Genomic DNA, 15695 nt, shown 5'->3' with positions numbered 1-15695 from the left:
TGGCGTTGCAAGTGCCATGCTCTACCAACTGAGCTACAGGGGACTGTCATTCTCATTGAAAGCAAGTCTTATGCATTCTTCCCATGCTTAAGATATGTTTTTGCGTCTTTTACTTTCAACTTCAAACAGCTGAAAATACAATATTTTACAGGACTGAGCCAGGTAATGTTAGATAATTGTCTTATATGACTTAGCACAGATGTCCTCTGAACAGGTGCTTTTTGAGTGATGGTCGCATCACTGCACTTTTACCTGCTAGGATAATAACAAGAACCTCCCCAATAGCTAGTCGGACAGTTTAAGAAGGGGGAGGGGAAACACCTACAGACTATCAGGGCTAATCTACTGCCGCTTTAGGATAGGGGAAGTGGGGAAGAAATGTATGGGCGAGTAAAATGATTTTTGCAGTGCAGGTATTGAACAGACAGGCAGAGCTGTTCTGTCAAGGACATGGTAGAAGCAGAAACTGTGAATGACACCAAATTGAGGTGAGATCACACTCGGTCTGCTGTGGGAACATAAATCCTGATGGGACTTGTCCTTCGTATGATGAAGACAGTAGCAGACTTGATCACACACCTTATTTTGTGTTAGCAATAGTGTTGTTCCAATTTCTATAAGTGATTATGAGATCCTAAGTGTGTGTGTGACTGTGTGTGTGCCTGCGTGCTTTGTGTGTGTGTGTGTGTGTGTGTGTGTGTGTGTGTGTGTGTGTGTGTGTGTGTGTGTATCTGTGTACTTAGAGATAAACACACGTTTATGTGTGTGCTGGTTTATGTGGGGTACTTCATATGCAATATGCGTCATGCATGTATTCTCAGTCCACTTCAACATAATTCCGTTAATACCAGACTCCCACACTTCTCAAGCCCCTTCCTATTCCACCTCCCTCCCTGCCTGTTTTTCTACCCAGGGCCTGGAGTGGCTTTAGTTTGCCCCTGTGATAAGCTGTCAAGCTAATGGCCAACGGCTCACAAGCATTAAGACATTCATCTACACACACTGCAGGCTAACTAGCTCCCTAAGTCTCACTGCAATTTAGTCAAGTCTCCAAATAACCCACTTACCTTCACTGCAATGCGCTCCAGGCCTCTCATTATCTGATTTCCCCATACCCTGTGAATTGCCCACTTACCGACGTAGCACTCTGTTGGCTCTGTGTTTATACCACCACGTCTCTCCTTTTAACGGTTGTTGCTTTAGGGCCTAACAGGAGTGTTACTCCAAAAGCTTTTCTAGCCCTCTTCCCTGAGGCTTGGGTTTTAGAGGTCTGGAATGGCAGTCTGTTCCCTAGCAATCATAGGTTGGATACCTTTACAAAAACATGCTCCCTTCTCACTGGGCACACACTGGTTGAATCAATAATTTCAATTAAATTACACTGAACCAACGTGGAATAGACGTTGAATTGACGTCTTTGCCCAGTGGGTTTTATCTGCCCTTGATTTCATGCGCTGGACAGCCTGATAGCACTGGAAAGCTGAAAGCAATATTGTGACAAGGTCGTTTCACTAAGCCTTTTTACTAGGCTGTGAAATCTCCATCTGATATATTGTGTCAATTTAACCAGTGTTTCAGCTCCATGTGTGTGAGTTATCTAGGCCCAAGAGAAGTAGGTTTTTGGAATGGGACCCAGCCTCAGTGTTTTAGTTATTTAGTGCTGAAAGAAGGATGCAGAGTGTTTGTTGCGGTCTCCTTCCTCATTAGTTGGTACGAGGGCTGCAGATAGTTTCAGACTGTTAATAGAAATGATCTAACTGGGACTAAAAAGAGCCTGAATGTCTAACGAGAAAATCTCTCCTGTGCTCTCCTGTGTTTGAATACACAGCTAACACTGGGCTCAAGTGTTGCTCCTGGGAGGTGTGTGGGGGTGCTCATGGGTGGGTGTATGTGTCTGTTATCTTGCCTGCCCACAAGTGTATGTTTGTCCATGAATTTGTGGTTTGTGTTTGTGCGTGTGTGTGTGTGTGTGTGTGTGTGTGTGTGTGTGTGTGTGTGTGTGTGTGTGTGTGTGTGAGTGTTTGAGAACCTACTGTATGATATTAGGAGTGGATGAGTCAGTGTCACAGTGTCACAGACCTCAAAGTAGACATGTCGGAACCAAAATAAACAAACAAAGCAACATACAGATAAACATGCACAGACAAGCTCAGCCAAATGGAGCCATTCATCAGTGATTAATGTTATGCTAATGATTCTACTGTTATACTATGAAGCCTTTCTGCTGTGGGGTTGTTAAGGGATAGCCTGGGCTGGTTTAGGGTCTGACAGTAGACTATCTCTTTCTCTCCTCATCTCTCTCCAAAACTCACCCATGTTGTCCAAGTAGATACCTGGTTAATAATGATACCTCATTATATTGTGAAAACGACCTGCTATCCATGTTTCTCCCTGACTATTCTGATCACTCCTCTCTTCTCCATTCTCTCCCTCTCCAGCTCTCTCCAATGTGAAGTTATGGGCCATCGACCGACAATGCTTTCAGACTATTATGATGAGAACGGGCCTGATCAAGCACACCGAATACATGGAGTTTTTAAAAAGGTGAGGAACAGAAAGACTATACTTCTAGATACTACTACAATACAAAATATATTTATTAATATACCAGACTTATTCGACCTAGGGTTGGTGATATTGGAGTGATTTACCATTGAAGTCCCACTGTCACATTTCCCCATTCATATTGTTACATAATGTCTCCTTTACATTTTTTACGCAAGTAAGCATCCACCGTACCGGAAAAAATAGACATCCCTTCTTCCTGCTCTCTTTCTTCTCTCCATCTGATGTTGACATTAGCATAGGGTTTGGCAGAGGAGAGGGGCTGAAGATGGGGAAGTCTATTATCATATTAAAGGCAGATAGACTCATATCGTTGCACCCACACACTGTGTGGAATAAAATAAGTCCTCATCAAAAGATGGAGGGAGAGGAGAGTGTCATATACATCATACAGGATGTATGAGATGCCTTGGAAGTGTACTGCCTTCACTGCTTTCCCTCTAAGTCCCTCTGTCTGTCCCTCTTATTGGGCGGCAGGTAGCTTAGTGGGCGGCAGGTAGCTTAGTGGTTAAGTGCGTTGCGCCAGTAACCGAAAGGTCGCTGGTTCTAATCCCCGAGCCGACTAGGTGAAAAATCTGTTGATGTGCCCTTGAGCAAGGCACTTAACCCTAATTGCTCCTGTAAGTCGCTCTGGATAAGAGCGTCTGCTAAATGACTAATTTATTTATTTATATTGTCCCCCTGTTCTGTCTTTTACTATCTGACGTCTTTCTTTCTTTCTTTCTTTCTTTCTTTTTTTCTTTCTTTCTTTCTTTCGCTCTGCTTTTGTTTTTATATTTTATGAAAATGGAATGACATCACATTACCTTTCGATGCGTTTTATTCATGCAGAGTTAATCTGTTTCCCATAGTTCGAATTCGTCAATGCATAAACATTGTTTATCCATTGAGAGGTTCTCAGAAATACCCTGCAGGGCCCACTACCACTCAGAGGTTTACAGATTTTATTTACTCAGAACAAAGGCCTCATGAATCACTCAGTATTCTCTCTCACTCGCTCCAGTCTGACTTCTAGTGGCAGCCAGGTGGAAGTGAAAGCAGGAAACCAGTCAGCCTTTCACTGTAATAGGAGATGCCCTCAATAGGTGACATTGCGAGGGCAGTCAAGGAAGGTAGAGAGCCTTCTCAGCTCTTTTTATACTGCCATCATAATGGAGATATACTGTACTGTATTGTACCAGATATACCTTTCTGACCAGATAAAGCAGTTTGGAGGTATATTTTGTTTTCAATCTAAAGCTACACTGCTCAAAAAAATAAAGGGAACACTTAAACAACACATCCTAGATCTGAATGAATGAAATGATCTTATTAAATACTTTTTTCTTTACATAGTTGAATGTGCTGACAACAAAATCACACAAAAATTATCAATGGAAATCAAATGTATCAACTCATGGAGGTCTGGATTTGGAGTCACCCTCAAAATTAAAGTGGAAAACCACACTACAGGCTGATCCAACTTTGATGTAATGTCCTTAAAACAAGTCAAAATGAGGCTCAGTAGTGTGTGTGGCCTCCACGTGCCTGTATGACCTCCCTACAACGCCTGGGCATGCTCCTGATGAGGTGGCGGATGGTCTCCTGAGGGATCTCCTCCCAGACCTGAACTCCTGGACAGTCTGTGGTGCAACGTGGCATTGGTGGATGGAGCGAGACATGATGTCCCAGATGTGCTCAATTGGATTCAGGTCTGAGGAACGGGCGGGCCAGTCCAGAGCATCAATGCCTTCCTCTAGCAGGAACTGCTGACACACTCCAGCCACATGAGGTCTAGCATTGTCTTGCATTAGGAGGAACCCAGGGCCAACCGCACCAGCATATGGTCTCACAAGGGGTCTGAGGATATCATCTCGGTACCTAATGGCAGTCAGGCTACCTCTGGCGAGCACATGGAGGGCTGTGCGGCCCCCCAAATAAATGCCACCCCACACCATGACTGACCCACCGCCAAACCGGTCATGCTGGAGGATGTTGCAGGCAGCAGAACGTTCTCCACGGCGTCTCCAGACTCTGTCACGTCTGTCACATGTGCTCAGTGTGAACCTGCTTTCATCTGTGAAGAGCACAGGGTGCCAGTGGCGAATTTGCCAATCTTGGTGTTCTCTGGCAAATGCCAAACGTCCTGCACGGTGTTGGGCTGTAAGCACAACCCCCACCTGTGGACGTCGGGCCCTCATACCACCTTCATGGAGTCTGTTTCTGACCGTTTGAGCAGACACATGCACATTTGTGGCCTGCTGGAGGTCATTTTGCAGGGCTCTGGCAGTGCTCCTCCTGCTCCTCCTTGCACAAAGGCGGAGGTAGCGGTCCTGCTGCTGGGTTGTTGCCCTCCTACGGCCTCCTCCACGTCTCCTGATGTACTGGCCTGTCTCCTGGTAGCGCCTCCATGCTCTGGACACTACGCTGACAGACACAGCAAACCTTCTTGCCACAGCTCGCATTGATGTGCCATCCTGGACGAGCTGCACTACCTGAGCCACTTGTGTGGGTTGTAGACTCCGTCTCATGCTACCACTAGAGTGAAAGCACCGCCAGCATTCAAAAGTGACCAAAACATCAGCCAGGAAGCATAGGAACTGAGAAGTGGTCTGTGGTCACCACCTGCAGAACCACTTCTTTATTGGGGTTGTCTTGCTAATTGCCTATAATTTCCACCTGTTGTCTATTCCATTTGCCCTACAGCATGTGAAATGTATTGTCAATCAGTGTTGCTTCCTAAGTGGACAGTTTGATTTCACAGAAGTGTGATTGACTTGGAGTTACATTGTGCTGTTTAAGTGTTCCCTTTATTTTTTTGAGCAGTGTATTTTTGTAAGCAAATTTTTTGGGAACTAAGACTGAGTGGAGTGTGTATCATGGCAGGTATGGCAGGTGTGTGTTTGAAGCAGATATTTCTAAAAGCAGGATTGATAGCTAAGCAAGCTAACTTTCATACACGTTCAGATACAAATCAATATTTCCTGGTTGAAAACGAGAGTTAAACTTACATCTGGCTCTTTATTGCGGACTTTCTACTTGTCTCATAATATTTATGGTAGTTAGCTCGCTATCTTATTGATCTTTATACCCCGGGAGGTAAAGTGATTTTGTAGTTGTTGTAGCGCACTATATATTTTAGATCCCAAGAAGCTCTGCTTGTAGACAGCTCTGCTAATAAAATATTAATAAATAAGCAGTCCAGCTATCAGAGTTGAGATAGCTAAGAATGTGAAATGACTGATCATGGTCAAGTTTGTTAGATGGACTGCAGGGGTGTGTAGCTCTGGTCCTGGGCCTGGTTTCCCAAAAGCATCTTAAGGCTAACAAAGTTCAACATTAAATCATTCGTAGGAGCATCATGAAATATCTGAGCTGTTTCCCAAAACCATCGTCACTAAAGTTGCACTTGAAAACATTCGTAATTTAAAGAGTTTCTTTCTGTCCCCGAAAATTGCGTACTACAGATGTAGGATCTTAATTTGAGCCAGTTTGCTACAGCAGGCTAACAATCCTACAGCAACAGGAAATGTGATTTTTTTTGTATTTGTATTCATTATGGATCCCCATTAGTTCCTGCCGAGGCAGCAGCTACTCTTCCTGGGGTCCAGTAAAATTAAGGCAGTTAAACTATTTTAAAAACATGACAATACATTCACAGATTTCACAACACACTGTGTGCCCTCAGGCCCCTATTCCACCACTACCACATATCTACAGGACAAAATCCATGTGTACGTGTGTGTGTATGCATGGGTCTGTGCCTATGTTTGTGTTGCTTCACAGTCCCCGCTGTTCCATAAGGTGATTTTTATCTGTAATTTAAATCTAATTTCACTACTTGCATCAGTTACTTGATGTGGAATAGAGTTCCATGTAGTCATGGCTCTATGTAGTACTGTGCACCTCCCATAGTCTGTTCTGGACTTGTAGACTGTGAAGAGACCTCTGGTGACATGTCTTGTGGGGTATGCGTGTGTGTCCAAGCTGTGCACCAGTAGTTCAAACAGACAGCTCGGTGCATTCAACATGTCAATACCTCTCATAAATACAAGTAGTGATGAAGTCAATCTCTTCTCCACTTTGAGCCAGGAGAGATTGACATGTATATTATTAATATTAGCTCTCTGTGTACATCCAAGGGCCAGCCGTGCTGCCCTGTTCTGAGCCAATAGCAATTTTCCTAAGTCCTTTTTTGTGGCACCTGACCACTCGACTGAACAGTAGTCCAGGTGTGACAAAAGTAGGGCATGTAGGACCTGCCTTGTTGATAGTGCTGTTATTATGGACATACTTCTCCCCATCTTAGCTACTGTTGTATTAATATGTTTTGACCATGACAGTTTACAAACTAGGGTTACTCCAAGCAGTTTAGTCACCTCAACCTGCTCAATTTCCACATTATTTACTACAATATTTAGTTGAGGTTTAGGGTTTAGTGAATGATTTGTCCCAAATACAATGCTTTTAGTTTTAGAATATTTTAGGACTAACTTATTCCTTGCCACCCACTCTGAAACTAATGGCAACTCTTTGTTAAGTGTTGCAGTCATTTCAGTCGCTGTAGTAGCTGAGATGTATAGTGTTGAGTCAGCCGCAAACATAGACACTCTGGCTTTACTCAAAGCCCGTGGCATGTCATTAGTAAAGATTGAAAAAAGTAATGGGCCTAGACAGCTGTCCTGGGGAATTCCTGATTCTACCTGGATTATGTTGGAGAGGCTTCCATTAAAGAACACCCCTGTGTTCTGTTAGACAGGTAACACTTCATCCACAATATAGCAGGGGGAGTAAAGCCATAACACATATACATTTTTTCAGCAGCAGACTATGATCGATAATGTCAAAAGCTGCACAAAGTCTAACAAAACAGCCCCCACAGTCTTTTTATCATCAATTTCTCTCAGCCAATCATCAGTCATTTGTGTGAGTGCTGTGCTTGTTGAATGTCCTTCTCTATAAGCATGCTGAAAGTTTGTTGTCAATTTGTTTACTGTGAAATAGCATTGTATCTGGTCAAACACAATTTTTTCCAATAGTTTACTGAGGGTTGGTAACAGACTAATTGGTTGGCTATTTGAGCCAGTAAAGGGGGCTTTACTTTTCTTAGGTAGTGGAATTACTTTTGCTTCCCTCCAAGCCTGGGGGCACACACATTCTAGTAGCCTTAAATTGAAAATATGGCATATTGGAGTGGCAATATCGTCCGCTATTATCCTCAGTAATTTTCCATCCAAGTTATCTGACCTGGCTTGTCATTGTTGACAGACAACAATAATGTTTTCACCTCTTCCACTCTCACTTTACGGAATTCAAAATTACAATGCTTGTCTTTCATAATTTGGTCAGATATACTTGGATGTGTAGTGTCAGCAATTGTTGCTGGCATGTCATGCCTAAATTTGCTAATCTTGCCAATGAAAACATTATTAAAGTAGTTGGCAATGTCAGTTGGTTTTGTGATGAATGAGCCATCTGATTCAATGAATGATGGAGCTGAGTATGCCTTTTTCCCCAAAATTGCATTTAAGCTGCTCCAAAGCTTTTTACTATGATTATTTATGTCATTTATCTTTGTTTCATAGTGTAGTTTATTCTTATTTTTATTCAGTTTAGTCACATGATTTCTCAATTTGCAATATGTTGTGCTGCCAGACTTATTTGCCATTCCTTTTGCCTCATCCCTCTCAACTATAAAATGTTTCAATTCTTCATCAATCCACAGGGGATTTAACAGTTTTTACAGTCATTTTCTTAATGGGTGCATGCTTATTAGTAACTGCAATAAGTAATTTCATAAATGTGAATTATTATGTGGATTATAATTAATATACATATTTTGGGGGGGTTCATAATTTTTTGGTTAGGGAAAATCAAGTCTGACATTTGAAAGTGGAAATTACAAACTTTAGAAGCCTTTTTAAACCTTGAATACATTACAAGTATGCATTTCCTGCCGAGCAGGAAAATTCTAAGCAACAAAAAAGTGATCAAACTAAGATCCGACATCTGTACGTCACATACAGTATGTGCACCACGACATTGCTCTCTCTCTCACTCTGCTGTGTGTGCATCCTGCTAGCTGTCACTCAAATGGCAAGGGGCTGAAGCTCATTGGCTAGAACTCAAATTGCAAGGGGGCTGGCACACGTGGGGGGAAATGTAGAGAAAATGGCCTGGCACAGCTTACAGAAATACAGTCGCTTTCAAACTAGGGATTTCGTGGCTATTTGAGGTAAGACAGTTATTCTGCTCATAGATTATGCATGTATGAACTACACATTGACACATCCAGCCCAAAGTGGGAGATTTTAAAAATAGTTAGTAGTCGCCAAAGTTCCATAGCATGTCTTTAACGACTGACTCATAGAATAGCTAAATGAGTCTTCAGATAATTTTTTGCCCTTCCACATCACTTTACACACAGACAATATCCGCTAAACATAATTTCAAAATGTGTTTCAGTCTCTCTGTAGCTTCAGAGCTTCAGAGCAATGTTTGCAATGTGTTTTTAATTGTTACAAATAAACAATGGATAAAAATATGCTTCAAATAAATCCAGAGATCACTGCATTAAAAGATAAATACAGTATAGTGTATCCCAGTAAGCAAAATCACGTTGAAAAGACGTCTAAAATACATATTTTCTGGATGTTTAAATCAGGTTAATTTTCGTTTCTGAATAAAAGTTGAAAATATATATATTTTTTCTTGCGATTACCTTGATATGTTGTTGTTTATCTAACTTAGTTGAATGCACTGACTGTAAGTCACTCTGGATAAGAGTGTCTGCTGAAAGACCAAAATGTAAATGTTAAAACAAACATTTGGTAAATATGCTGGGTATTATTCTAATGAGCTCCGTCCCTCAAAAAGTACAAATTTGGTCGGTCCGGACCAGATCAAATCTGAACAAATCATAGACGTCTATAATTGGTTCAGATTTGTTCCGGACCGGACTAAAAATCAACGTCCGTGGACATTGAAATCAAGGCTGGTCTGGACCGCACCTAAAAAATACGTCCAAAAGATGTCTGCCTTGGTCCGTGCTTAGTGGGATATACCTGGGAACCAATCATATTGAAATCAATTTAATGTTCAATCAATTAAGTTATACTTTGCCAATTGTGGACTACTTTCTACATTTTTTGTCTCAATGTATTTCATAATGTGTAACAACATGTGTGCAATGATGTGCCAACCCGCCTCAATATTTGCAGCCATATAGGTGATAAATGATATCTCTCTAGGAGCTTCAAAAAAAAGTATAATATTAAAGGTGCACTATGCAGAAATCACTCTGCCTTTTCCTGGTTTCTAAAATTCTAATTGTTTACCTAATTTTAGTTTATGTGACAAAACAAGCAAGTATAGTGTAAATAATCATTGTACCATCTAAACTGCTGTGAAATATATTTTCCATAACCCAAAATATTGTATTTGCAGCTGTTTGAAACTGGTGAACTAAAGTTAAAAACGCAAAACTAAACATAAGAACGGGAAGCCAATATACATATTGCAGCTTTAAGGCCTCCTGTAGCTCAGTTGGTAGAGCATGGCGCTTGCAACGCCAGGGTTGTGGGTTCGATTCCCACGGGGGGCCAGTATGAAAAAACAGTATGAAAAAAAGTATGAAAAATGTATGCACTCACTAACTGTACATCTCTCTGGATAAGAGCGTCTGCTAAATGACTAAAAATGTAAAAATGTTAAAAAACAGCTTTTCTGTGTTGGAATGGTGTGGGCATACCCCAACAACAGAATGGTGTGTGCGTTTATCGGTCATAAAAAATTGGCCAGCCCATCCTCCTCAGGGAGATGACATCATGTTCTATGAGGAAATAGCAAGACTGTTTGAGAAACAAATTTGAGGTGGGGTTTTTGAAGTGTTTTTTTTCTCCTATTTATGCTTTGGCCACAAATATGAGGACTAGTCAACAACATTATTTGGATATGAGTTAACAGAATATGAACTTTTAAAAGTGAGATTTTCACTGGGCAGTTACTTTAATTGCCATCACTATCGGGAAACCCGGCCCTGGAGTGTCGGCTGCTTTTCATCATTGCCATTAAATTAGACATTGATTACACCTGGGTAACCCAGATATCCATCCTATCAATTACCTTAATTTATCAGTTAAGGGCCGGGTGGGATGAAAATCAGCAGCACTCAAGATCAGATGGTTCACATTCACATTTGAGAAGACTGGAGGCTAAGCTCTGTGCATGTACATCCTCACATAAACACATACACACCATCCTATTCCACTGTAACAGTTTTGAACCTAACATGCAAACAACATGATGATAAAATAAATAAATAAATTACAACCCAATTTAGTTGTTAGATACAGAACTTTCCATAACACAGGCTTTTTGTTTGCGCTGAATGTTTCATAGCTCGGTCAAGTTTCTCATTGTAATGAGCCATCTGACCAGCCATTTTCTGGCCGGGGTCCATGGAGGAAATTCAGCACTATGAGTCAGTGCTGGGGCGAGAGGGTTCAGATTACTGTAATAAATCATGGGAAATGAGAGGGAGGGGGAGATGGAGAAACAGAGAGATGATATGGGGAGATAAAGGCCATTGTTCCAATGCCTGGGTTATTTGCTTTCTCCTCTGATAAGCATTGGTCCGTTTTCTTTTGTCCATGTCGATAACGAGCAGATAGGATTCAGAGGGCTGCCAGGAAATGCACAGAACAAACATCACGATAAATCCTGCCTTTTCAACCTCAGTGTGTGTGTGTGTGTGTGTATGTGTGTGTGTGTGTACATAAAGAATACCACTTACAGTACATGTATAGTGTATTTATATAAAGTTTATTTCTGGATTATACATTCACCAACGTTATGTAAACTGAGAGAGCATGATGAACAGAAACTCTATTCAGGCTAACCTATTGACTGTGTAGCTGCCGATATTACATGGCCTTCTGTTCAATGTGTCTATTAGCGTCAACGCCCTGTAATATCCAATACATTGTGGATCTCTATTCTTCCTTCTACACTGACTTACTGACTATTTTCTTCCTGCAGCGTTCCGACATTCCATGACCTTCCGGAGGAGATTCTAAGCAAGCTAGCTGATGTCCTTGAGGAGGTAGGTCCTCTGTTGAAACATTGGGCAAGATTGTGTGTGTGGTCCTAAATTATCCGTTTGGCCTTGTCCCTTGCCCGTTTATCATAGAGGCATTGAAGCCCCCTGCACTGCAGCCCGCAGACCTTGGAGCCTGAAGATATCCTTATTAGCCACTGACAGCCCACCATACCAGGCCAGGAAACAGAAAGTCAGCACACTCTCTATATGGCAAGTTTAGTAGTTGGAGAGTATCTGGGTGTTGACATTCAGTTGTCTCAGTCTGTGCAGGAGGTAGAGTCGTTGTTGGCATTTATTATTGATGTTGTGAGTGTTGACATTAAAAGAGAGTGTGCTGTCCATGATGGTTCCCAGGTACTTACATCTCCCCAATCTATCTACCTAATCACATCCCAGGAATAGGTGGCTCACTGTGTCTGCCATCCTCCAGAAGTCAATGAGCAGTTATTTTGTTTTGTTGATGTTGAGTATGAGGTAGATGTTATTGCACTAGTCAAGAACCCTGTTTACTTCTGTTTGAAAATGCAGTGTCAGGGACTCCCAAGTGGTGCAGCGGTCTAAGACACTGCATCGCAGTGCTTGAGGCATCATTACAGACCCAGATTCAATCCCAGGCTGTGTTACAGCAGGCCGTGACCGGGAGACCCATGAGGAGGCGCACAATTGGCCCAGCGTTGTCCGAGTTAGGGGAGAGTTTGGCCGGCCGGGATTTCCTTGTCCCATCGCGCTCGGGTGCCTGCAAGTTGACTTCGGTCGCCAGCTAGACGGTATTTCCTCCGACACATTGGTGCGGCTGGATTCCGGGTTAAGTGAGCAGTGTGTCAAGAAGCAGTGGGGCTTGGCAGGGTCATGTTTCGGAGGACGCATGGCTCTCGACCTTCACCTCTCCCAAGTCCTTAGGGGAGTTGCAGCGATGGGACAAGACTGTAACCACCAAATGGATATCATGAAAAAGGTGTAAAAGTAAAAAATATAAAAAATGCAATGTGTCATAATGTAACAACACATACAATTTTTATATAATTCAAATTCTTGAAGGAGTCATTTAAATTATTGAAGGAATCTCATTGTTCAAATACTTCAGATCATCACTTCTTGCTTAGAGTGATGTTTATACCTGTTCTCTGTCTTTATCTGTATTGTTCAGATTATCAAAAACAAATTACTAGGGTAGTGAATTCATGACAGCTTCAGCTGTAAGCTAGCAAGGGAAGTTAGCGTACTAAGCTGGAAGCTACCGGTATCTTTTTGCATTGTAAAGTGTTCTAGCCTGTAATGGAGATTGTTTTGCAAACAGTAATTAACAGCTGCAACATTTCAACATGCCGTGTTGCATTATTCAAATGTGTTAACTTCTGTGCAGCATGAGTGGTGAGCTAACATGATGTAGCCCAGACTCCCAGTGAGTGCAGTGGTTCCTCAGGACAAGCTAGAGCTAGCAATGAGTAAGTGGAGCAGGGACGGTGCTCTCGTGCTATAAGGGGACATCGGCTGCGCTGATAGGCAGAATTGATCCTCTCTCAATCAGTAGATGATATGAGACACATTTGATAGAAGTACCAAACTTTTTTTTAAATGCTAGGACCGTACCGTTTTTCATGTTTTAGTATCGAAAAAGGAAAAGGAAAACGCTATGTCTGGCGCAAACCCAACACCTCTCATCACCCCGAGAACACCATCCCCACAGTGAAGCATGGTGGTGGCAGCATCATCCTGTGGGGATGTTTTTCATTGGCAGGGACTGGAAAACTGGTCAGAATTGAAGGAATGATGGATGGCGCTAAATACAGGGAAATACTTGAGGAAAACCTGTTTCAGTCTTCCAGAGATTTGAGACTGGGACGGAGGTTCACCTTCCAGCAGGACAATGACCCTAAGCATACTGCTAAAGCAACACTCAAGTGGTTTAAAGGGAAACATTTATATGTCTTGGAATGGCCTAGTCAAAGCCCAGACCTCAATCCAATTGAGAATCTGTGGTATCACTTAAAGATTGCTGTACACCAGCGGAACCCATCCAACTTGTAAGTCGCTCTGGATAAGAGCGTCTGCTAAATGACTTAAATGTAAATGTAAACTTGAAGGCACTGGAGCAGTTTTGCCTTGAAGAATGGGCAAAAATCTCAGTGGCTAGATGTGCCAAGCTTATAGAGACTTGAAGCTGTAATTGCTGCAAAAGGTGGCTCTACAAAGTATTGACTTTGGGGGGGTGAATAGCTCAAGTTTTCTGTTATTTTTTTTTTCTTGTTTGTTTCACCCCAAAAAATATTTTGCATCTTCAAAATGGTAGGCATGTTCTGTAAATCAAATGATACAACCCCCCCCCAAAACTATTTTAATTCCAGGTTGTAAGGCAACAAAATCGGAAAAATGCCAAGGGGGGTGAATCCTTTCGCAAGCCACTGTATCTGTACTTTATTTACTATTTATATTTTGGACAACTTTTACTTTTACTTCACTACTTTCCTAAAGAAAATAATGTACTTTTTACTCCATACATTTTACCTGACACCCAAAATGCTTAGCAGGACCGGAAAATGGTCCAATTCACACACTTCCCTGGTCATCTCTACTGCCTCTGATCTGGCGGACTCACTAAACACAAATTATTTGTTTGTAAATTATGTGTTGGAGTGTGCCCCTGGCTATCCGTAAATAAAATAAAAACGAAAATGGTGCCTTATGGTCATTTGAAATTATTTATACTTTTACTTTTATAATTGATACTTAAGTATATTTTAGCAATTACATTTGCTTTTGATACTTAAGTATATTTAAAACCAAACAGTTTAAAACTTTTACTCAAGTAGTATTTTACTGGGTGACTTTCACTTTTACTTGAGTCATTTTCTATGAAGGTATCTTTACTTTTACTTTTAAGTATGACATTTGGGTACTTTTTCCACCACTGGCTATAGCATTTGTGTAAATCGCCTGCCATTCCGTAGAAAAAAGAGAACCATCCTGACTACAGTGGTAAAATGAAACAATGGGCTTAAAAATAACAGACCATCTGACCAACGTTTGGGACAAACACTGACTGTCAAACACAATCAAAAACAACGATAATAAAATGTTAACAACATGTTTGTGAGAGCACCTCTGTGTCATTCAATACTTTTTTGTATTCACCATAGTACTGTTCATTCTAATGTCAATCAGGTGCTGTCATATTGATTTGGCTAAGACATACTGAGACATATAGTCATACTGCACTGTCGGAGCTAGAAGCACAAGCATTTCGCTACACCCGCAATAACATCTGCTAAACACGTGTATGTGACAAATAAAATGTGATTTGATTTGATTTTGATACTGTAGTATGTGTGGTCAGACTGACAAAGCTGTATTGGATCAATACTGTATGCCATTTCTCTCTCTCTCTCATTCCACTCTGACTCCCTCATACAGAATCACTGCCTGTGGACTAAAGTACATAAAATAGTATAATTCCAAAGAGGAAATACACAGAAAGGGTATTGTGTATTTAGTGACTGAGGAAAATGTGTCTCTATTTTATTGTGTAAATCAGCTACAATTATTTACAATCATAAATTGGCATGAACTTTCAAAAAGCATCCAATTACAAATTATTTGTAATTATCAATGATGTAGCACACAAGCTAGCCAAGCAAAATAAATAAACACTGTGTGGAGTCTAGTAGAAAGTGATTATTCAATCTACAGTGATCTAACCTCTATTGATATCAGGCATATTGGGGCAGATCGATAGAACAGGAATTGACTACTAGGGTGAACCATGCATTCAATTTCTATGGGCTGTGGCACATTGGTCAAAGTGTGTCAGTGAGCTGAGCCCTCTACAAGCCCTCTGCTGCTAATTGTCACACAGCTTTGTCTTATAATGGCCAGATACTCACTCTCACATACCACATCCAACCATCTTTGCCTAGATAGACAGCAGTGTGTTTCACGTAGTCTTTACAGGTTAACACACCTTCCTGTGTGTGTGTGTGCGTGTGTGTGTGCACGTGCATGAGGTTCATGGAGATGCTTTCAAATTAAGAGAACAGGTGAGTGTGAAGAATAG

The 15695-nt window shown here is 41.5% G+C and overlaps 1 protein-coding gene across 2 annotated transcripts in view; it reads left to right on the top strand.

Annotated features, from left to right (window-relative positions):
• LOC121570914 (cGMP-dependent protein kinase 1-like) overlaps window positions 1–15695 on the top strand; it is a 182565-nt gene that overhangs the window by 152858 nt on the left and 14012 nt on the right. For both annotated transcript variants that reach the window (XM_041882216.1, XM_041882215.1), the window contains exons 4-5: window positions 2439–2544; window positions 11584–11647. In XM_041882216.1, coding sequence (XP_041738150.1) covers window positions 2439–2544; window positions 11584–11647 — 170 coding nt within the window. The remainder of the gene's footprint in view (window positions 1–2438; window positions 2545–11583; window positions 11648–15695) is intronic.

Source organism: Coregonus clupeaformis, chromosome 1 (assembly GCF_020615455.1).
Source record: "Coregonus clupeaformis isolate EN_2021a chromosome 1, ASM2061545v1, whole genome shotgun sequence".
Lineage (NCBI taxonomy): Eukaryota > Metazoa > Chordata > Actinopteri > Salmoniformes > Salmonidae > Coregonus > Coregonus clupeaformis.
The sequence above is the reverse complement of the archived record's forward strand: the minus strand, read 5'-3'. Positions and strand labels throughout refer to the sequence as shown.